The 24588-nt window shown below is 43.9% G+C and overlaps 1 protein-coding gene across 2 annotated transcripts; it reads left to right on the top strand.

The window, feature by feature from the left end:
* Window positions 1-17941: 17941 nt before the first annotated feature.
* MYOCOS (myocilin opposite strand) lies at window positions 17942-24199 on the top strand. Of its 2 annotated transcripts, none has more exons than XM_063788221.1 (3): window positions 17942-18030; window positions 21073-21210; window positions 23674-24199. In XM_063788221.1, exons 2-3 carry the CDS (start codon window positions 21116-21118, stop codon window positions 23819-23821), a joined length of 243 nt encoding a protein of 80 aa, XP_063644291.1. In that variant the 5' UTR covers window positions 17942-18030; window positions 21073-21115; the 3' UTR covers window positions 23822-24199. The 2 variants fall into 2 exon arrangements, with proteins under 2 accessions (XP_063644291.1, XP_054534552.1); XM_054678577.1 differs by lacking the exon at window positions 17942-18030 and adding an exon at window positions 18884-19745.
* Window positions 24200-24588: the final 389 nt, after the last annotated feature.

Genomic DNA, 24588 nt, shown 5'->3' with positions numbered 1-24588 from the left:
CCATCTCCCAACACTAAGTTCACTTCGTGTCTCTCATGGCAGGGAGGAGACATAGCATTCCTTAGAGACCTGAAGGGATGCAGTGAGCTTAAGAATTTTCAATCAGTTAGCCCTTGTTCCTCCCCAAGCAGATGTGTGGTGGTATTGTGGGGGACCTTTACTGGGCACTCTGCCGCATAACTAGAGTGGCACTTGTGCTTTAGTCCATTTGGCTATCCCTTTCACCCTGGCATTTCATCAACCAGAGGAAAAACAAAAAATAAGACATCGTAAAGTGAGAGAAGCCCTTATAGGTCTTTCAACTCTCACATCTATTTAGATGCAATTGGAGCCCCACAAGAAACACCAGATCAATTTAAAGCTTGAAATCAAATAGTTACAGGATTTAAGTCAATATTTTAGTAGATGACAGTCAATAAAAATGTAAATTAGATAAACTACATCTATTACAACCAACAGCAATGAGCTTCTCATGAGTTAAAAAAAAAAAAAAACCCATGTCAGCCCCCACCCTGAGGCTACCTGACCTGACAAAACTCTTTACACTCTATGTGTCAAATAGAGAAAAAATAGCAGTTGGAGTTTTAACCCAGACTGTAAGGCCCTGGCCAAAGCCAGTGGCCTATCTCTCAAAACAACTAGACAGGGTTTCCAAAGGCTGGCCCCCATGTCCAATGGCCCTGGTAGCAACAGCCCTGTTAGCACAAGAAGCAGATAAGCTAACTCTTAGACAAAACCTAAACATAAAGTCCCCCCATGCTGTGGTGATTTTAATAAATACCAAAGGACACCATTAGCTAATGAATGCTAGACTAACTAGATACCAAAGCTTGCTCTGTGAAAATCCCCGTATAACCACTGAAGTTTGCAACACCCTAACCCCGCCATCTTATTCCTGGTATCAGAGAGACCAGTTAAACATAAACTGAGTAGAGGTAACCCCTTACTTAGTTTATTCTAGTAGGCCCAACCTCCGAGACCACCCTTAAACATCAGTAGACTAGGAGCCGTACGTGGATAGGAGCAGCTTCGCCAACCCCTGCAAAGTGACTCTGAAGAAGGCGACAAGCCCTGCTCCAGTCACACCTGGAAGCTGACTAGTCCATGCACGGCCGAAGCATGAGGAAACTCATCACAGGACTCATTTTCCTTAAAATTTAGACTTGTACAGTAAGGACTTCAACTGACCTTCCTCAGACTGAGGGCTGTTCCCAGTATCTACATCAAGTCACTGAGGTAAGACAAAAGATTGCTACAGTCCTATTATTTTATAGTTATTATAAATGCCTAGGAACTCCAAAGGAAACCTGTTTGTATAATGACACCCAGTACAAAGTATATAATCCAAGAAGTGACCAGCCCGATGTGTGCTATGACTCCTTTGAACCTCCCATGATCACAGTCTTTGAAGTAAGATTAAGAACTGGTCATTCTGTAAGTGACACAAGTAAAGTAATTGCTAGAACAGAAGAAAGAAAGGTCCCCAAAAATGTAACCTTAAAATTTGACGCCTGTGCCACTATTAATAATAAACAGCATAGGATAGGATGCGGTTCTCTAGATTAGAAACAAAGTTACACAGCAGAAAATAAGTACATCTGTCAAGAATCATATTTATGTAAGATGTGTCAATACTAGTCTTGTGTCATTTAGGCTATTTAAAAAGAAGATAAAAAAGATCCTGTTTAGCTCCGAAAAGGAAAAGTCAGCCCCTCCTGCACGAGTGGAAGCTGCAACTCTTTAGAATTAGTAATCACAAACCCCTCAGACCCAAAATGAAATAAAGAAAAATACGTATCATTAGGCATTGATGTAAAAGGACTAGATCCTAGCATAAACATCCTAATAAAAAAGGAAGTTCAAAGATGCTCTCCAGAACCAGTATTTCAGACTTTCTGTGATGAACTAAATGTGCCAGTACCTGAGATTCCAGGAAAAACTAATTTTTTTTTTTTTTTTTTGCAATTAGCTGAGCATGTAGCCCAGTCTCTAAATATCACTTCATGTTATGTTTGTAGAGAAACTGTAATAAGAGATCAATGGCCATAAGAAGCCCGAGAATTAGTGCCTACAGACCCAGTTCCTGATGAATTCCCGGCCCAAAAGAATCACCCTGATCATTTCTAGGTTCTAAAAGTCTCAATTATTAGACAATATTACATAGCTAGAAAAAGGAAAGAATTCACTCATTCTGTAGGATGACTTAGTTGCCTAAGACAAAAACCATATTAATAGTACCACACACACACACACACACACACAAACAGTTACATGATAAAGTTCCAGTTACACAGAAAGAGATCCATTCAGTAAATTTCCAAAGTTGCAGACTGTTTAGGCCCACCCAGAATCCCACCAGGACTGGACGGCCTCCACCAGGTTATACTGGATATATAGACACAGAGCTTATGCTAAGCTGCCTGATCAGTGGACAGGTAGCTGCGTAATTGCACCATTAAGCCATCTTTCTTCTTACTGCCCATAAAAACAGGTGAACTTCTAGGCTTCCCAGTCTATGCTTCCCACGGAAAACGAAGCATAGCCATAGGTAATTGAAAAGATGATGAATGACCTCCTTAAAAAATATATATATATATACAATACTATAAGCCTGCCACTTAGGCACAAGATGGCTCATAAGGATATCGAACCCCCATCTACATGCTCAACCGAATCATACGGTTACAAGCTGTTTTAAAAATTATTACTAATAAAACCGGTCAAGCCTTGACTGTTCTTGCCCGGCAAGAGACTCTGATGAGAAATGCTATCTATCAAAATAGATCAGCTCTTGACTACTTGCTAGCAGCTGAATTTAACCTTACTAATTGTTGTCTAAACATAAATAATCAAAGGCAAGTAGTTAAAGACATAGTTAAAAATATGACAAAACTGACACATGTGCCCGTAAAAGTGTAGCGCGGATTCGACCCTGAAGCCATGTTTAAAAGGTATTTCCCAGCACTAAGAGGATTTAAAACTCTTATAATAGGATTTATAATAGTAATAGAAACCTGCTTACTGCTCCCTTGTTGGCTACCTGTACTTCTTTAAATGATAAAAAAGCTTCATCGCTACCTTAGTTCACCAAAATGCTTCAGCACAAGTGTACTATATAAATCACTATCAAACTATTGCACAAAAAGACATAAGTAGCAAAAATAAAAGTGAGAACTCCCACTAATAAAAAGTAAGAGTCTCAAAAGGAGGAAATGAGGGAAGAGAGAGACCTTCTCATATTGTTTTATACTCACTACCTGTTTTAAGAAAAAAAGAAAAAACAACAAGGAAGTAAAACCAAAGACAGGCAGCCCAGCACCAGGCCCCAGGCCTGGGCCTGCCTGGCCTAAACCCAGTAGTTAAAAATCAACTCCTGACTTAGAATCCGATGTTACCCACAGATTTCAGGCATTGTATAAAAGAACATTGTGGAACTCCCTGCTCTGTTCTGTTTCATTCTGACTACCAGTGCACGAAACCCCTGTCACTTATCCCCTAGATTGCTCAATCAATCACGACCCTTTCATGTGAAATCTTCAGAGTTGTAAGCCCTTAAAAAGGACAGAAATTGTGCACTCGAGGAGCTCAGATTTTAAGGCAGTAGCTTGCCAATGCTCCCAGCTGAATAAAGCCCTTCCTTCTACAACTCGGTGTCTCAGAGGTTTTCTCTGCGGCTTGTCCTGCTACAGCTCATGCCTGTAATCTCAGCTTTTGGGAGGCGAAGGCGGGTGGATCACGAGGTCTGGAGTCTAAGACCAGCCTGACCAAGAGGGTGAAACCCCATCTCTACTAAAAATACAAAAAAATAAGCTGGGTGTGGTGGCAGGTGCCTGTAATCCCAGCTACTTGGGAGGCTGAGGCAGGACAATTTCTTGAACCTGGGAGGCAGAGGTTGCACTGAGCAGAGATCACACCACTGCACTCCAGCCTGGGCAAGAGAGTGAGACTCTGTCTCAAAAAAAAAAAAAAAAAAAAGCAAGCAAAAATCATCCAACCTTCATATATCTGTTTTTCCACCTCTAAAATGGAGATGATTCTATCTTCCTTGCAGAGTTTTGATTAAATGAAATAAAGGGTTTTTTAGAAATATACAATGCTTGTTGTTTGGTAGGTTAGTAGGTTACAAAAGATGATTACTTAATTGCCTTGTTAAATATACACATCTAAGTCTAAACCAGCATCTATACTTATCAGAAAGCTGGATTTTTCCAGAGTGAAATAACTTCTGTAAATACAAAATTTAGGTCATTGTTTCTCTCTCCCACTTCACATTATGCTGAAAGGTCCTAGATTCCTCAGAGGTGTCTCAAGGTATGAGAAAACCCAAGTTGGTAAATAAATGTAAGCCCTCTCTCCATTTTCATCTGTGTATTAAGGTACCATGGAAGACTGAACTTCTAAAATGTGGTTCTCTAAAAAAAACGATGCTTAAGACCATTGACATCCTTTCTTATTCTATGATTTCTATTCTCATTCTAAGATGTTGGCATGTGCCCAAAGTGAGCTCTGGATTTTTCCCTGCCATTCCAATACCTGTAGGTCTCTGGTAGTTCTTAGGCCCTTCTGTCCATATGGGTTAAGGCAGCATGATATTCCTCAACTCCAAATAGTAATCATTTATTTGTTTGTTCAGCAATTCCATATTTATCTTTGGCTAGGGTGTACAGAAAACAGTGCAGTTTGTGTTCACAAGTCTATTCTCATGCTGCTAATAAAGACATACCCAAGACTGGGTAATTTATAAAGACAAAGAGGTTTATTGGACTTGCAGTTCCATGTGGCCGGGGAAGCCTCACAATCATGGCAGAAGGCAAAAGGCACATCTTACATGGCATCAGACAAGAGAGAAATGAGAGCCAAGTGAAAGGGGAAACCCCTTATAAAATCGTCAGATCTCGTGAGACTTATTCACTACTACGACAGCAGTATGGGGGAAACTGCCCCCATGATTCAATTATCTCCCACCGGGTCCCTCCCACAACAAGTGGGAATTATGGGAGATACAATTCAAGATGAGATTTGGGTGGGGACACTGGCAAACCATATCAGTCAGGGCTTACAGGATACACTGCAAACGAGATGTGCACAGAAAGTTTATTAGGCCTGCCCTTGAGATCAAACCATAGTGGAGTATAAAATTGGATTGGCAGAGGGAGACGTTCACCTGAGATGCTAATGCAAAAAAATGCCTCAGTAAATTTTGTGATAAGTTCTGGAAATAAGATGCTCCTTTAAAATTATCTGGCCTTGAGTCCAAGGAACCAGACTTTTTTTTTTTTTTTTTTTTTTTTTGAGATGGAGCCTTGCTCTGTTGCCCAGGCTGGAGTGCAGTGGCGCGATCTCGGCTCCCTGCAAGCTCCGCCTCCCGGGTTCACACCATTCTCCAGCCTCAGCCTCCCGAGTAGCTGGGACTACAGGCACCTGCTACCATGCCTCACTAGTTTTATTTTTGTATTTTTAGTAGAGATGGGGTTTCACCGTGTTAGCCAGGATGGTCTCGATCTCCTGACCTCATGATCTGCCCGCCTCGGCCTCCCAAAGGGCTGGGATTACAGGCGTGAGCCACCACCCCCGGCCAGGGAACCAGACTTTTATACCCTCACATTGTCCAGTTATTGCCCAAGGATGGGGATGTAGGAAGGGAATGCATGATCTTGGATGAGGCATTCTCCGCCGAGGGCAATTCCCAGAAAGGATTGTGCTCAGAACCAGAGCCAACACTCCCAGCAGCTGGAGAAATGAGTCCCTGAGTCCAGAAGAGGATCTAGGTGGTGCACATAGCCTCCACTATAGTTCACCTTTCACTGCTCAGTGATAAGCTCTGGAAATAGCTCCTCCAGATTAGGATTGGTCTCTTCCTGGGAAACCTGAAGAAGATTAGTGGGTTAAGTATACACCCTGCCATTACAGCTAGTCTCAGCCACAGCTGATGTCCTCCTCTCCTACCCATTCTAGATTTCCCTCACCCTCAGCTAGCACCTCTACTGCCCTTGATGGCTTACACAGGCCCTAATATCTGAGAGGGTCTAAGCCCTTGGTCACTTTGCCTTTCTATGACTGGAAGCTACATTTGTTTATTTCCTGTCAAAACTGGACAAGCATGTACTAAAAGATCCATCACAAATAACCTGGGAGCCAAATGTGTTCTTCCTTGGCCCTATCTCCTCCTTGAGACTAGAGTCAAGTACCCCTGCTGTATAACTTCTTTCCTTAACTACTGGTCTCTTGACAAGATAAGCTCAAAGTGACTAGGTGGAAGCTACAGTGTAAAGGTGAATGGGTCTCTTCCTGTGTCTCTGGTGGATGTATTCCCCTCCTGCAAATGGGAACCTCTAAACATCCAGGTCTCAGAGTTGGCAAGGATGAGAAACACAAATCCCCCAAGTGGGTCACTGGGAGTGATGGTGAGACACTTATTTCCACACTTAGTTCCATGAAGGGCAACCTATTATTATCTATTGCTGTGTAGCATATTACCCCAAAACTTAGTAGCTTAAGACAGCACGTATTTCTTTCTTTTTTGTGTCTGTGTTTGTTTGTAGACACAGGGTATATCAATGTTGCCCAGTCTGGTCTCCAACTCTTGGCCTCAAGTGATCCTCCCTCCTCAGCCTCCCAAAGTGCTGGGATTATAGGCATGAGCCACTGCACCCGGCCAACAAGTATTTGTTATTGCACAGTTCCTATGGGTCAGGAATGCAGGTGCAGCTTAACTAGATCCCTGTGGCTCAAGACCTTTCATGAATTTGCTGTCAGGTTGTTTGACCAAGACTGCAGTCGCATTGTAAGGCTCAAATGAGAGAAAATTATTTTCCAAGATCACTCACATGGTTGTTAGTAGGCCTCAGCCCCCCTTCACATGGGTCTCTCCACAGGGATGCCTCACGTTATGACATCTGGCTTCCAAGCAAGCAAGCAAGCCAAAAGACAGTCAAAAAGAAAGCATCTAAAACAAGTCTTATTATTTAGTGTTAGAAGGGACAGCCTATCACTTCTACCATATTCTGTTTATTATAAGTCAGTCAATAAGCTCACACTCAAGGAGCAGAGATTACACAAAGATGTGAATAACAGGAGTCAGGGATCATTGAGTCTCATCTTAGAGGCTGCCTGTCCCACCATGTTTGCAGGGTATCATCTCCAAGTTGGTATCTCAATTGTATCTTCAAAGGTCATTCCATTATGCTATCAGGCTGGCAGCTTCTAGATGTTACAGAGTGTGATAATACCACTAGATACCCATGCTTAGTATCTGTCTTAGTCTGTTTTATGTTGCTAAGGCAGAATACCGCAGACTGGATAATTTATAAAGAAAACTTTATTTAGAGTTCCGGAGGCTGGGAAGTCCAGGAGCATGGTGCCAGCATTTGAAGAGGGCCTTCTTGCTGAGTCATAACATGGCAGAAGGACAAGTGAGCATGAGAAAGAGAAAGAGAGAGAGAGAAAGAGAGAGAGAGAGCTGCTTGTGTAACAAGCCCACTCTTGCGATAAGTAACCCATTTCTGCAACAATGACATTGATCCATTCACCTCTTAATCACCTCTTAAAGTCCCTACCTCTCAACACTGTTGCATTAGGGATTACATTTCCAATGCATGAATTCTGTGGGGACACATTCAAACCATAGCATTCACTCACTGCCAAATCACCTTTGATGTAATGTGGGTACCTTGGTCTAATGAGATATTATGCAGGATCCCATGAAGGTAAAACAAACACTTTAAGCCCTCTGATAGTGGTGCTAGTTTGGGTCTTGCCCTATTTTATATACAATACATGTCAATTCTAGTCATCCAGTGGTTGGGTGGTTTTCCAGTTGTTTTCCTTAGAAGCCTCTGACCAATCATCCAAGCCATTTACCATCATTCATGAGTTTGTATGTATTCTTCTCTTGGGCCACTTCTCTTTCCACACAAAGTAGATGATCAAATGCATTGCCTGAAACTGCCCACTGGGACCATTTTCCCTTGCTGCTATCATTTAGGGCCACCCTGAGAAGTGCTGCAGAGCAGCAGTTTTGCAATTCCTGCTTGCACTTACCTACTGAATTGACAAAACCAAACTTGAGGGTTTTCTTTTTTTCTCTTTAAGCTGACTATAAGAGACTCCTTGGACAAACATAGGGATAAATTCAGGGAGAGGTGCTGGTGCAATATTAGTGAATAATATGGGGGTCTGGGCTACCTGCTTGTTCCCTTAGGCCCTACTTGTGCACAATTCTCAATGTACCACTTCCATCTTGTAGATTGCTGCTGGGCCTGCTCAAACTCATGACTTTCAGGATCTAATAGAACTACTCGAAATGGGCTATTTCAAGTAGTTCTATTACTCATTTGGTCACCTCCCAGGAACTTTGTGTAAAACTTCATTGCAGATGAACTTGCATTGTAATTCTCCTATTGGAGCTTGCCACAAAACATCTTTGTGAGTCACCAATACCTCTTACCAGAAGGTCTTCTGCTTAGTATCAACCAAGTGGCTGTGGGGCCACTTGCCCCACTGCCTGGACCTGCAGTGTCCTTTCCTGCTCTAATATCTGCTCAAAGTCAGCAGACTTTCATGTTAGTCAGTGTATGGGTTGCAGCAGTATTCCTAAGTATGAAATATGCTACCTCAGCATCCAAAGAGGCCTACCAGGCATTGTGCTTCTTTCTTAGTGGTGGGAGGTACAAGGTGCAATATTTTGTCCTTTAATTTGCAGGGGATGGAAAATCATGCCCCAGACTTCTGGATCCCTAAAAAAAATCTGACTGATGGGTAAGCTGACATTAATCTACCCTAACAAATATATTACTTCTGTCTCAGCAATTACAATTACAGCTACAACTTGGTTGAATTCATGGTAGTCTTCAGACTGGTTTTTGTAGGGGCCAGAGAAATAAATTCAACAGGGATATTATGAGAACTGCTGGCCCTGTACCCTTTAGGTTTCTTTTCTTTTCTTTTCTTTTTTTTGAGATGGAGTCTCGTTCTGTAGCCCAGGCTGGAGTGCAGTGCAGTGGTGCAATCTCGGCTCACTGCAACCTCTGTCTCCCAGATTCAAGCGATTCTCCTGCCTCACAGCCCCCTGAGTAGCTGGGGTTACAGGCATCCACCACCATGCCTGGCTAATTTTTGTATTTTTAGTAGAGATGGGGTTTCATCATTTTGGCCCGGCTGGTCTCGAACTCCTGACCTCAGGTGATCCACCTGCCTAGGCCTCCCAAAGTGCTGGGATTACAGGTGTGAGCCACCGCGCCTGGCCTGTACACTTTAGGTTTCTAAGGGTGTCACCAATCAGGGTTATTCCTACCCATCACATGACATTTTATTTACTACATTGACTTGGGGGGAAGCAGAAAGACTTTCACTTAGTAACTTAGCATTTCCCACTACAATAATTCCTACCTCAGATCAAAAACTAATGTGTGTCCAGGCATGGTGGCTCATGCCTATAATCCCAGCACTTTGGGAGGCCGAGGCAGGTGGATCACTTGAGGTCAGGAGTTCGAGACCAGCCTGACCAACATGGTGAAACACCATCTCTACTAAAAATACAAAAAAAATTAGCCGGCCATGGTGGCGCATGCCTGTAATCCCAGCTACTTGGGAGGCTGAGGCAGGAGAATTGCTTGAACCTGGGAGGCGGAGGTTGCAGTGAGCCAATATCGTGCCATTGCACTCCAACCTGGGCGACAAGAGTGAAACTCCATCTCAAAAAAAACAAAACAAAACAACAACAAAAAACCTATTGTGGGAGTACTATCAATTTCCAAGTATGTCCATTCCAATTATACATTCAAAGAGCAAGGAAATGACCACTTGGTAGGACATGGACCAAGTGGGCTCACTGTGAGTTAGAGCTGGGCCAGAACTCACTCTATTTATTTCTAGCCTTCATGTGTCTTTAACTCTGATGGAGGGTCCATGTTTACACTTTGAATACCAGTGTCATCTTGAATGTTATATTCCACAGTCTTCAAAATGTGTGGATATTCCTCTGTCTCCAGTGTATGGTTCCTTGACTAAATGTCCCTAGATCTCTGTGGGAAATCATTACTATACACTTGCCATGGTATTATAAGATCCTTCCTCCTGAGGACCCGATTTATCTTTTACTTAGTGGGTTCTGAGTCCAGAAACTGAACAAGGGATGGTGACCCTAGATATTCATCTGGTTGCACAAAGGGAGGTCCCAAGGAAAACATGTGTTGTCTTACAAGGTAGAAGCCTCTGCAGCATCTTCAAGCCAAGTTGAGTTCTAGTCTCCAACAGAGAGGACCAAACCATTTCTGCAGGCCTGGAGGGTTCAGGAGGATCTGGGTTTCGAGGTTTCCAAGTATGTTAGCCCATTAAAGACTTCATTTCAGTCTCAGGATCTCACTTTCTCTTGGCTTGCTGGGACTGAGAATTCAACATTCTCTGTGATGCATTTTTTTTTGTTTTTGGCAAGACAGGGTCTTGCTCTGTCACCCAGGTTGGAGTGCAGTGGCGTGATCATAGCTTGCTGCAACCTTGAACTCCTGGGCTCAAGTGATCCTCCCACCTCAGCTTCCTGAGTAGCTGGGACTACAAGCACATGCCGTCACACCTGGCTAACTTTTTAATTTTTTGTAGCTATAGGGTCTCACTATGTTGCCCCGGTTGGTCTTGAACTCCTGAGCTCAAGCAATCCTCCCAAAGTGCTAGGATTATAGGTGTGAGCCACCACACCTAAATCCTCAGCCTTATCCTCAGCTTTTACTGCCCTTTGGCTGTGGGAAATGAAAGCCTCTTTATATGCTGCCAAAGAGGCCTCTGACTTTATTCACTTCACCTGCAATGGCTGATTGGCAGTCCAGTCTTTCATCTTCTTTCTCAAATTCATCAATAGCACCCAGGAAGAGGCATTGTCCTTATAATTAGTATTCCCCTGAATCTCTCAAAAGCTTGAGATAATGCACCTGCCAATTTATTCCCTTCCAACAGTATCCCCTCCCAATTCAACACCAGGCAAAAATTTAACAATTGTGCCATTACAGTTTGCCAAGGGATATTAATGTTCCATTACTGCCAGTTATGAGGTCCACATTGCCTGGTAATCCAGTGCCAAAAGTCTTTTTAGAGTTTAATTCCTCTATCCCCTACTGATACAAATGGTGTTAGGTCAAGTTTCTAACAGAATACTGGGAAAAGACACTGAAATCAAGATTTATGTGCAGTAAGTTCATTGAGGGAGTGCCCTCTGCATCAATATCTGTGGGAGAATTAAGTAAGTAGGTTTGGGCAGAGGGATCAGTTGAACTGTGGCACAGTTACAATAAAGGCCTCAGCTGACCCTACTGGCACCTCTGCAGCTGGGGATGAACCTTTAGAGTCATCCCAAGTTGAAGCAAGGGGGCTGAGCCTTCATATCCCCAGTTGTGGGCAAGTCATTTGTTGCAGGCTAGACTTTATCTCTTAGGAGAGGGGCAGAAACGTGGCTAAGGCAACTCTCTTCAGCTGAGAGCAATGCCTGGAGAGGCACTCAGCTGAGAGTCATCACCACCAACACTCCCAGCAGTGGGGGAACAACTGCCTCAGCTGGAAAGGGGATGTGGATGGGAGCACCATAGCATCCACTGCAACATGCATTATTTTAGGTGTTGAGATACGGCAGTGAACGTGGTAGACAAAAATTTGTGCTTTTTTTCTACATTTTAGATGGAGTAGTCAAGGAAGGCCTCACTGTGCAGACAACACTGAGCAAAGACTTGAAGGAAGAAAGGGAACAAGATATCAAGATATTTGGGAAAAGCATATTCCAGGCAGAGGTCTGAGCAAATGCAAAGACCTGACCTGAAGGGAGAATATCTCTGGGTGTTCAAGGAACAGTAAGGAGGCCAGATGGTTGAAACCAGCTGAGAAAAAGGTAAGTAGTAGGAGCTGACAGATCAAAGAAATCAGGGTGGGGGGAAGAAGGCAGATTGTATCAGACCTTGAAGGCCATTGTAAGGTTTTTGGCTTTTACTCTGTGAAATAAAAAGCCATGGCGAGTTTGGAGCAGAGTGGTAACATGACATGTTTTTAAAAGAGTGCTCTGGCTGTGTGTTGCAGATAGATTGAAAGAGTGACCAGGATGAAAGCAGGGGACCAGATAGGCTTAATCTATGCCAAAGATAATGGTGAGTTGGACCAGGATGGTAACAGTGGAGGTGATAAGAAGTGGCTGGATTCTAAGTATAACTGAAGAGTAGAGCTGAAAATCCACTGCTGATGGATTGAATGTTGGTTTGAGAGAGAGTGAAAGAGATAAGACAAAGATGACTTCTAGATTTGGCGCTTGTGCTGCTGAAAGTGAGGGAAGAGAGAGTCCCTCTCATATTGTTTTATATTGTTTTATACTCAGTACCTGTTTTAAGAAAAAACAACAAGGAAGTAAAACCAAAGACAGGCAGCCCAGTGCCAGGCCTGAAACCAGGCCTGAGCCTGCCTGGCCTAAACCCAGTAGTTAAAAATCAACTCATAACTTAGAAACTGATGTTATTCATAGATTCTAGACATTGTATAGAAGAACATTGTGAAACTCCCTGCCCTGTTCTGTTTCTCTCTGACCACCGGTGCATGTAGCCCCTGTCACGTACCGCCTGCTTGCTCAAATCAGTCACTACCCTTTCATGTGAAATCTTTAGTGATGTGAGCCCTTAAAAGGGACAGAAGTTGTGCATTCGGGGAGCTCGGATTTTAAGGCAGTAGCTTGCCGATGCTCCCAGCTGAATAAAGCCCTTCCTTCTACAACTCGGTGTCTGAGAGGTTTTGTCTGCGGCTTGTCCTGCTACAAAAGGATGGGGTTGCCATTAACAGAAATGAGGGGCCAGGCGCGGTAGCTCATGCCTGTAATCCCAGGGCTTTGGGAGGCTGAGGCAGGTGGATCACTTGAGGTCAGGAGTTCAAGACCAGCCTGGCCAACGTGGTGAAACCTGTCTCTACTAAAAATACAAAAATTTGCCAGGCGTGGTGGCACAGGCTTGTAATCCCAGCTACTTGGGAAGCTGAAGCAGGAGAATCGCTTGAACCCCAGAGGCAGAGGTTGCAGTGAGCCAAGATCGTGCCACTGCACTCCAGCCTGGGTGACAAGAGCAAAACTCCATCTCAAAACAAAAAACAAACAAACAAACAAAAAAACAAAGGGCTGGGCGCAGTGGCTCACGCCTGTAATCTCAGCACTTTGGGAAGCCAAGGCAGGTGGATCACATGAGGTCAGGAGTTTGAGACCAGCCTGGCCAACATGGCAAAACTCTGTCTCTATTAAAAATACAAAAATTAGCCCAGTGTGGTGGTGCACACCTGTAATCCCAGCTACTGGGGAGGCTGAGGCAGGAGAATCGCTTGAACCCAAGGAGGCAGGGGTTGTAGTGAGCCGAGACCATGCCATTGCACTCCAGCCTGGGTGACAGAGTGAGACTCTGTCTCAAATAAATAAATAACAACAACAACAACAAAACAGAGATGAGGGAGACAGCTGCTGGAACAGGTTTGAAGGAGGTGATCAGGAGTTCAGTCTTGGACATGTCGAGTTTACATGCTTATTGGTTATATTGAGGTGTCAAGTCAGCAGCTGATATATTGGTTGAGTTCAGGAGAGAGATCTGGGCTGGAGAGACAGATTGATGAACGTCATCTCCTATAGATGGCATTGTAAGGAACATGGCTGTGCTTTGGTCAAGGATAGGCTGAGGTAAACATCCAGAGTGACTCAGTGAGTTTAGAGCACAGGCATGTAACTCCACTTGTTATCACAGCCATGTAGCCATAACATGGGCAGGTTCATCATTTGGTTCTAAGCCACTGTTGTCTGTAAAAGGTATAATTGCCCTGCTGACACTGTACAGGCATGCTGGCGCCTAGAGAAAGAGAAGCAAAGCTGTCCATTTTGCAGACAGACAGCGGGAAGCCAGGGCACAGCATGGCTCGGCTTGTGCCCAGAGAGAGAAAGAGTTAAGCTGCTGACCCTGAGGCAAGGGAGAGCTGGCCGCACAGCTGTGTGGGAGCCACTGGACTAAGCAGCTGAGACAGGGCAGACAGTGTGAGAAAGTTCTTGATGAGAGCTGCTGCTGAATAAAATCATCTTTCACCTGCCCATAGCCTCCCAAGTGTTCTTGCTGCTCATCCACCCACTCCCTTCGGACCTCAGCATGGACTGGAACCTGACCCTGAGCATGATAAGTGGTGTAGTTATGAACCTGACACACGATTAAGTGATGAGACTAGATGCAATCAACAGGGAAATGAGTGTAGAGAATAGAAGAAATTCAAGGGCTGAGGCTTGGATGCTCTGCTGTTATGAGTATAGGAAAATAAGAGGAAACAAGCAGAGGGGTCTGAGAAAGAATTGTCAGTGACTTTGGACCAAGCGAGAGGGTGGTGTCCTGGAAATCAATGAAGACAATGCTTCAAGGAGGAGTGAGTTATTTCCTATTTCAACTAACTGGTGGAAAACATACAACCTTGATAGCCAGTCTGGTGACTGAGTGATATGAGACATGTTTTTTAAAGTGGATTTGACAGAGAATTGAAGGAAAGGAATTGGAGGCAGTGAATATAGACAAATCTTTCACAAGCAATTTTTGTGTCTTTGTTTTGTGGTGGGGAAAAGTGGGAACAAGAGAAGGTTTTAAGATGGGAGAAATAACATGTTTGTTCACTGATGAGAAAGGTTGAACAGAGAGGGATAATTTGATAATAAAGAGACGGGAGAATTGTTCAAACGAAGACCTCGAGTAGATGAGAGGGAATGGAATCTAGTGCTGGAGTGGAAGGGTTGGCCCCTGAAAAGAGTGCCAATAGTTCATCTAGAGTAAGGTGAGAGGAGACAGAGAACATGGGCACAAAGGCTGGAAGGTGGGTAGGCGTGGTGAATGTGGAATTCTCTTATGATTGCTTCCATTGTCCTCAGCTAAGAATGAGAATTGGGAAGATGTGTTGGAGGTTTGAGGACAGAAGAGAAGGTATCTAGGCCTAGAATGAGCACACACTTACAGCTGCAGTCATGAATTTAAAGGAAGACTGGCTATCAGGGTTGTATGTTTTCCATTAGCCACATACAGCTGCACAGATGCAGGTGCTGAGTGGGTAGAGAAGTGAATGTCACCTGGGTTGGCACTCAACCAACCAAGTTCAGAGACTCAAGAGCTGGTCAAGGGAGCTGATAGTACACTTGATGGACTCATAACCCCACCTTAGTGCTGACTCTCCTTTATCTCATATATGCATATATGTCTAGAAAAAATTATATTGGCCTTAGACATTTTGCAGAGACTGAGAATAACCGAGTCACATTCGTGATAGCGAGCTAGTGCAATAGCCTTTGCTGTTGTGGGGATGACAAGGTAATCTAGTTCCTACATGTGCCTTTGGGGTTCCAGTTCAATTCTTCCTGTAAGGCCCATGAGGGTCACCCATCCTATTCTTTCGAGAGGATCACTATCTCCTTTTTGTTTGTTTGTTTGTTTGTTTGTTTGTTTTTTGAGATGGTGTCTTGCTCTGTCACCCAGGCTGGAGTGCAGTGGCATGATCTCAGCTCACTGCAACCTCCGCCTCCTGGGTTCAAGCAATTCTCCTGTCTCTGCCTCCCGAGTAGCTGGGATTACAGGTGTGGGCCACCACGCCCAGATAATTTTTGTATTTTTAGTAGAGACGGGGTTTCGCCATGTTGGCCAGGCTGGTCTCAAACTCTTGACCTTGGGTGATCTGCCCACCTTGGCCTCTCAAAGTTCTGAGATTACAGGCATGAGCCACCATGTCTGGACTCACTATCTCATTTTTTGCCATGAGTATCCCCCTTTTTTGACATGAGTATCTTTTGACATGAGTATCCTCACAACCAGCCCCTATCGTTTGAGATAATTTCAATCTATTTTTCAAGTAAGAATCTAAGAGAGCTTTTGGTGCCCCCAATTTGTTTTAAAATTAGTAACGATATCTTGTAGCTGGATATTTTTCTATTGCTTCTAAAGTATGCATTTTCTTCCTTTATTTTACCCATATATGTATTTGGTGAGTGGAAAATGTGGTTGTTAAATGTATGGACTTTGGTATCAAGCAGACCTTGTTTTGAATCGTAGCTCATTACATCTTATCCTCCCAAATAGCGAATTTCTTCTATTGTGGTTTCATTATCATCAATGTAAAGAAATAGACTCTTTTATTGTTCAACTGCTTTATTACTAGGACTTCTCCTTGTATGAAATGTAAGCTTCATGTTTAGAGGTCAGGATTCAGCAACATGTTTCAGCTAAGCATGACAGATCCTAAAGGATGGCTAGTGTGGGAAATAGTGATTTTTCCTGGATTGTACTGTTGTCAATCACTTTCGATGTATCTGAACTACAACAGACTCCCTGAGGGTTCCTAGCCAAAGCTCAGATTTTGTTTCAAAAGCCATTGAACTAAAACAGCAACAAACAAACACACACAAAACAGATTATTTAAATAAATCAAGGCTGAGCAAAGCCATTGAACTAAAACAGCAACAAACAAACACACACAAAACAGATTATTTAAATAAATCAAGGCTGAGCGCAGTGGTTCATGCCTGTAATCCCATCATTTTGGGAAGCTAAGATGGACAGATCACTTAAGGTCAGGAGTTCAAGACCAGCCTGGCCAATATGGTTGAACCCCATCTCTACTAAAAATACAAAAATGTAGCAGGCACCTGTGGTCCCAGCTATTCAGGAGGCTGAGGCACAATAATCATTTGAACCCGGGAGGTGGAGATTGCAGTGAGCTGACACCACTGCATTCTAGCCTAGGCAACAGAGCAAGACTCCATCTCAAAAAAAAAAAAAAAAGAAAAGGAAAAGAAATCATTACAGTGGCTGTATATCTTCTGAAATTTGCATACAATAATTGCTTCTGACATATTCAAAATATGTCAGAAGCCCTCCAACATCAGACTCCAAGTTCTACAGTTTTGGGATTCAGACTGGCATTTCTTACTCCTCAGCTTGCAGACAGCCTGTGGGACCTTGTGATCGTGTGAGTTAATATTTAATAAACTCCCCTTTATATATATATATAAAAAAATACATATATATCATATATATAAAATACATATATATCATATATATAAAATACATATATAATGTATATAAAATACATATATATCATATATATAATACATATATGATATATATAAAATACATATATATCATATATAAAATACATATATATCATATATAAAATACATATATATCATATATATAAAATACATACATATATATATATATATATATATCTCCTATTAGTTCTGTCCCTCTAGAGAACCCTAATACAGGAGGACAGGGCTTACCTTCATTCCATTATATGAAGGTGAGGACTAAACTCTGATTTTTATGTTGCCCAAATTCCTATCTAAGGGGTCTGGGGCATCATGTCCTACAACTCATAAATTCTCATCAGATGGGTTTTATTTAACACTAATCGTGACTTACTCTCCAACCTGACTCTGGCATAATATTATGAGACAAGAAAGAAAATCAAAATATTTTACCCCAAAACATGTTTCTTTGCCATATTTTGAAATGGTCATGCAAAGCTGTTCTTTTTGGGGACAAATTTGCATCTGTAAAGAATCTCAATTAACATAGCTAGATCTTTTTCTTCCAGACCCTCCCAATCCTAAAGAGATTAACTGAGATCTGAATAGGAAACATTTGTCATCTATTGTCTCTTAGGGCAGCCACCATAAGACTTTGAAAGAACTTTGGCCTCCACCATCTTTTATCTTAACCTGAACATTCCCTTTCCATCAATCTCAGGTCCTTAGAAAACTCAACCAATTGTAAAAAAGAAAAATTTTAAATTCACCTATAGCCTGGAAGCTCCCCCTCCACCGCACTTTGAGTTGTCCTGCCTTTCTGGGCCAAACCAATGTATTTCTTTTTTTTTTTTTTTTTTTTTTTTTTTTGAGACGGAGTCTCGTTCTGTTGCCAAGCTGGAGTGCAGTGGCGATCTTGGCTCACTGCAACCTCTGACTCCCGGGTTCAAGTGATTCTCCTGCCTCAGCCTCCCGAGTGGCTGGGATTACAGGTGAGTGCCACCACGCCGGGCTAATTTTTGTATTTTTAGTAGAGACGGGGTTTCACCGTGTTGGCCAGGATGGTCTCGATCTCCTGACCTCGTGATCTGCCCGCCTTGGCCTCCCAAAGTGCTGGGATTACAGGCACTAGCCACCGTGCCCGGCCTACCAATGTATTTCTTAAATGTATTTGACTGATGTCTCATGCCTCTCTAAAACGTATAAAACCAAGCTGCACCCCGACCAACTTGGGCACGTGTTCTCAGGACCTCCTGAGGGCTGTGTCACAGGTCATGGTCACTCATATTTGGCTCAGAATCTCTTCAAATATTTTACAGAGTTTGACTGTTTTCGTTGACAAAGGAAATAGCTATATTTATCTATGTATATATAGACCTTGTGTAGACCTTGTTTTTAATCCCAGCTTCATTACATCTTATCTTCCCAAGCAGCAAATTTCTTCTATGGTGGGTTTTTTTTTTTTTTTTTTTTTTTTTTTTTTGAGACGTAGTCTCACTCTGTCAACCAGGCTAGAGTGCAGTGGCGCGATCTTGGCTCACTGCAAGCTCCGCCTCCCGGGTTCACGCCATTCTCCTGCCTCAGCCTCCTGAGTAGCTGGGACTACAGGCGCCCTGAGTAGCTGGGACTACAGGCGCCCGCCACCACGCCCGGCTAATTTTTTGTATTTTTAGTAGAGACGGGGTTTCACCGTGTTAGCCAGGATGGTCTCAATCTCCTGACCTCGTGATCCGCCCGCCTCGGCCTCCCAAAGTGCTGGGATTGCAGGCATGAGCCACCGCTCCTGGCCTCTGTTGTGGTTTTATTATCATGTAAAGAAATAGACTGCCGCCTTGAATTCCTGGCCTCAGCCTGGTGGGAGGATCACTTGAGGCCAGGAGTTCAAGGCAGCAGTGAGCTATGATCTCACCACTGCACTTCAGCCTGGGTGACAGAGTGAGACCCTGTCTCAATAATTACAATAGTAATAATACATTTTAAAAATTAAAAAAATGCAAGAAAGGCAAAATTAAGGATTGTTTGCAAACTTTTTCTCAACCCTCACAACGGCCCTAGAAGATACTATTACTCCTCTTTTACAAGTAAGAAAACCAAGGCTTCTAGAGGTTAAATTACTTGCCCGAGATCACTCAGATCAAAAGTGGGAGTTGCACAATCAACTCCTTTAATTTCAGAGCTGAAACACCTGCCAGCATAGAAAAAGTGCTGTGAATTATCAGGAAGAGGTGGGATCAGTGATTATTGATGGCGCTGGGAGGAGGGGCGTACGTGAATTAGCTTTTTAAAAAGTAGTCAATAAAGAGACTAGGTCACAATGTGTTTACTAGCATCTGAGATAGCGCTTCCCCATTGCTCACATGACAGAAAGCTCTTCCCCTGTTCTGCCCCCAAGACCCATCCTCTCCCTGCGACATCTGTGGAGATTTCTCAAGGACACGGCTCCAGGGGTAATTTGTTTCAGCTGCTGCTTTCTAAGGGCGCAAATCAATCTTATTAACCCAAGTTCCTGAGAGAGACTGACTACAGGAGGTTAAAAGACTAAAGGGGAGGAAGTTGACGTTGGTGGTCCTTTTTTCGCCTTTTCTCTTTTCAAAGAGATGAAGTAGCTGGTATGTGGGTACAGAGTATGTCATAAGGATATTTCTTAGCAAATCCATGAGTTGGTGCGTAAAAGCAGTTATATGCTAAGCTGACCTGGGACTAAAAGGTAAGTCAGTTGGGCATCCTTATAAGAACAAACCTTTCCAGCCAAAAGATCAAGCTGGTGAGCTCCGGCTGTTGCAATTCATGCTCTAGAATGGCAGAGTCACCACGTGAGTGTGACCTGGTGTCTAGGAATGGGAATTACTCTAATTCCTCTTCTGTTTCTTGGGAGATGACTTGGCTCTGTAATGGAGATAATATAGTCTTTGAAGTCAAACAGACCTAGCTTCAAATTCTAGCTCTGTGACTCCTGAAAAGCTACCTAATTTCTCTACTGCTCAGTTTCCCCATTCGTTGAATGAGGATCATAATACTTACCATGTGGGTTTACTGTGGTTATCAAATAAGATGAAGCAAAAGGGCCAGGCATGGTGGCTCATGCCTGTAATCCCAGCACTTTGGAAGGCCAAGGAGGGCAGATTTCTTGAGCTCAGGAGTTTGAGACCAACCTGAGCAACATGGTGAAACCCCATCTCTACAAAAAATACAAAAATTAGCTGGGCATGGTGGCATGCACCTGTAGTCTCAGCTACTTGGGAGGCTGAGACTGCAGTGAACCGAGACAGCTCTGCTACACTCCAGCCTTGGTGACAGAGCCAGACCCTGTTTCAAAAAAAAAAGGGGGCGGGGGGCAACAAAGTAAAAGGACATCCCAAGGTGACCGGCAGTAAATGGGTGGCCGCTATCTCTGTTATCAAAATCAACCCTCCAGTCTCTATGCCATGTGCATATCTGGACAAGTAGCATGGCTCCCAGCTGCAGCCTTATTTATGTCCCTTTCCTGTTCTTTAAGGGGTAAGTGTTCCCGGAAGAAAGCTTTGCACATGTCAGTGAGGTCAAACAGCCCTGTGAGAAAAGGGCTCCTCCGGAATGGCGCCATTAGAGGGGAACCAGCATGAGACAGGGCTGCCGTGCAACCTGGGGAGATTCAGTTCACCTCTCTGTGCCTCCATTTCCTCAGTGTTATCTGGGGGTAATGATAGCTGCCGTGCAACCTGGGGAGATTCAGTTCACCTCTCTGTGCCTCCATTTCCTCAGTGTTATCTGCGGGTAATGATAGCTGCCCGTTGCATGATTGGAATAATCACATTTGTTCTGTATAAACAACCAACAAGTACTTTACTCTTAGCCGCCCACTCCTCATAATAGGTATTTGAGGAAATATCTGCCTCTTGACCTTGGGGGGAAGGGGGATGAAGGCCAGGCTGTAGGGAGGACCCACTGAGAGTAAGGCAGTGAATGTTCTTTGCAAACTGAGCCATTGTGGACCTAGCTGGAGCATTCCTGACCCCTGAAGCATGTGTGTCAGCTCTTGTGTTTTACATTCACAGGTGCAGTAACTTTAAATTCCTCAAATCCCCTGAGTGCAAGGCCATGGCTCAGAAAAGCCTTGCAAACAACAGCATTAATCTCCCCTACAAGGACTTGACCTCCGAGGTAACCAGGCGCCGAGTCACCATGATCACGAGGTACCCAAAATCTTTCCTCTGGATCACTTGTGGGGTTGGGATGGAGCATAACACTGAGCCCCAGCAAGTGCCTGAAACTGTAGCTGGCACTGGTTTATTTAAATGTATTTAATGCTGCTGCAAGACACATTTCACAGAAAAGGAAACTGCTTTGTCATCCATTGTGGAAAACAGACTTCCCACATGGCCCTTCAAGGGGTGATGACACCCATTTGTGTATGTTCACTGCGTGGGTGGTCGTGGCTCTTGATAGAGAGTGGGGAGTGGGGATCACTTTGTTTGGTTTTGTTTTGTTTTTTTGAGACAGGGTCTCGCTCTGTCACCTGGGCTGGAGTTCAGTGGTGCAATCACAGCTCACTGTAGCCTCAGCCTCAAGCTCCTGGGGCTTAAGCAATCCTCCCACCTCAGCCTCCCAAGTAGCTGGGACTACAGCCATGCGCCACCACGTCTGGTTAATTATTATTATTATTATTATATTCAGACGGAGTCTCTCTCTGTCGCCCAGGCTGGAGCAATCTTGGCTCACTGCAAGCTCTGCCTCCCGGGTTCATGGCATTCTCCCACCTCAGCCTTCTGAGTAGCTGGGACCACAGGCGCCCGCCACGACGCCCGGCTAATTTTTTTTTTTTTTTTGTATTTTTAGTAGAGACGGGGTTTCACCATTCACAGGATGGTCTCAATCTCCTGACCTTGTGATCTGCCCGACTCGGCCTCCCAAAGTGCTGGGATTACAGGCGTGAGCGACTGTGCCCGGCCAGTTTTTTTGTATTTTTAATAGAAACAGGGTTTTGCCGTGTTGCCCAGGCTGGTCTCAAACTCCTGGGCTCAAGTGGTCCACCTGCCTCGGCATCCCAAAGTGCTGGGATTACAGATGAGAGCCACTGTGCCTGGCCCAAGCTGACACCTCTAGCTTGAGCTCTTTGTCAGGTACGTTATGAGATTAAAAATAATAATCTTACTAAATCTGATAAGAAGTTGGTCAAAAAAATCAAAATTATTGATTTGAAATAGAAAATACAGACTTCCATCTAATGTTGTTTACAATGCCCTTTGACCTTAGAGTTTACTGGGATGTAAGATTCTAGCAAATTGATAGGAATTAGGTGCCATTTCTTAGTTACCATATATGGGAATGCCAAATCTTTGTTGATAGTGGTGCACAGCCAATTTGATACCACGGGTTTAGACCGTGAGAGTGGGCATTGTCTGCAGGAAGTGTGGTCCCTGTGCTCTAATGTCCATCCAAGGACGAGATGGCATAATTCTGTGGCCTGTCCTAGCCACCAAACAATTCCCTTCCCATCATCCCACATCCTCTCAGCAACATTAGGGATCAGCTTTGATTGGGAGATGGGAGCAGTGAACTTGTGGCCAGATTGAAATTTAAATTTGGATTCCAGTTCTGCCTTCTACTGGTCACATGATCTGGGTAATCACCTTCTGTCTCAGCTTGCTCAGCTGAAAGATTTAATGTGGTGGCTGAGATTCTACATGTGGTTAGTTTCTAGGTAATTTCTAGTCCCTGGAACATAGTAAATGTTCAGGGAACAATTAAATCTGAACCTGTAAAAGCTTGACAGGCTAGTCCTATGCCCTTGAAGGCAAGGTTTGCCCAGCTCTGAGGAGGATGGGGAGACCCTGGTATACTCCAGCAGAAGGGGAGGCGAACCCCGCAGCCTGGGGATGGGGGCAAGTTAGGCCAAAGGGAGCTGTGAAGTGAACCTGAGGCTGGACTGGCCCTACGAATAGCTGGAATGCAAATGAAACGTTTAGACGCAGCCTGTCCCAGGCTGAAATGTACAGAGAGCTGGCCAGTAGGGGATGGAGAAAGCTAATTGATGGGAAGAACTCCTGCTCTAATCCTAAGATACCCTTGGAGGATGGGGGTGGAGGAGTGAGGGTGCAGACTCTAACTCTGTTGGGTCCATGGCACCAACGGGGACAGCTGAGCTCACTCTGAGGAGAGCTGACCGACAATTAAAGTATATCTCATTTCTGCAAGGTGAGTATGGGTGGAGGAGCTTGGAAGGATGTCCTCTGAAATGTTAACTATTCTCTTTAGATGCTGGCATCTGGGGTATTTCTTTTGTTCCTTCTTTTTTGTTGTTTTGAGACAGGGTCTCACTCTGTCACCCAAGCTAGCGTGCAGTGGTGCAATCATAGCTCACTGTAGCCTCGATCTCCCAGGCTCAAGTGATCCTCCCACCTTGGCCTCCCAAGTAGCTGGGACCACAGGTGCATGCTACCATGCCTGGCTAATTTTTATTTTCTTGTGGAAACGGGGTCTCCCTATGTTGTCCAGGCTGGTCTTGAACTCCTGGGCTCAAGTGATCCTTCCACCTCAGCCTCCCAAAGTGCTGGGATTACAGGCATGAACCACCATGCCCAGTCTGTTTCCTTTTCCTCTGTTTATTTAAAACCCTATCTTTATTCAAACGGCATTCAATGTGCCTTTCTTCCTAGAAAAGAGATAATTACCCAGAAAAGTGATGAAGCTAAGGAGATGCTCTCCCACTTGGATTTGGAACAAGCCCCTCCCCCTCACAGGACCTACCTCACAGTACCTCGCGCCCCACCTCCTTCTCCAGCTGAGGATCCCACGGTCTCCTAAGATGTAAAACTTATTTTGAAGTGAATTCTTACACAGAACTCCAGAAAACAGTTTCAGTGGCATTCTTGAGGTTTGTCTTAGAAGACTCTTGAAGATCTTTGTTCTTTCCTGTTTTTCTTCACCTAGAACCACCATAGAGCATGGTTTACCCTTGCTAATAGACTTAGTCATTTTTGGTTTTTTAATCCAAGTCTCTGATATGATATGCATATATTTTGATCTTTATGTTATGCTATAGAACTGTTGCTGTAGTCAGTTGTATTTAAATTAATAAACAGTTATCAGGCCTTGTTGTTTATTACTAAATCTGAATCAGTGAAAAGTCTAGGCCTTTTAAAGTCTAGAATTTAAAGATCTCAGGTCCTGGGAACCCTGAGGTAGCTGGATTTTCAAAACGCAACCTGAGACACTACAGTTGTGTGGCCCTATATTTTGGAGCTGCATTCCCATGCCGTGTGCTGGGGCTAAGGTGGTTGAGTTTCACGTTTATTGACAGTGTTTTTAAAGTTTGTTTCTGGGAGATTTGAAGTGATTTTCAAACTCTGTAACAGAAAACTCTACCCTGAAAAGCAGCCAAGTGTAGAGTGGTTCTGTTGTGGAGAAGTCCATTGCTTGAGTCCTCTCCAAGCTCCTTGACGGGCCCCAGTGCACCTCTACGGACTTCCGGGGCTCTTCTGAATTGTTTGAAGGCATCAAAAATGTGATAATTCTGGCATACATATACATATAAAAAATATCCCCACATGTCATCCTTTATTTCATCTGCT

The sequence above is a fragment of the Pan troglodytes genome, chromosome 1 (assembly GCF_028858775.2).
Source record: "Pan troglodytes isolate AG18354 chromosome 1, NHGRI_mPanTro3-v2.0_pri, whole genome shotgun sequence".
Taxonomy (NCBI): domain Eukaryota; kingdom Metazoa; phylum Chordata; class Mammalia; order Primates; family Hominidae; genus Pan; species Pan troglodytes.
The sequence above is the reverse complement of the archived record's forward strand: the minus strand, read 5'-3'. Positions and strand labels throughout refer to the sequence as shown.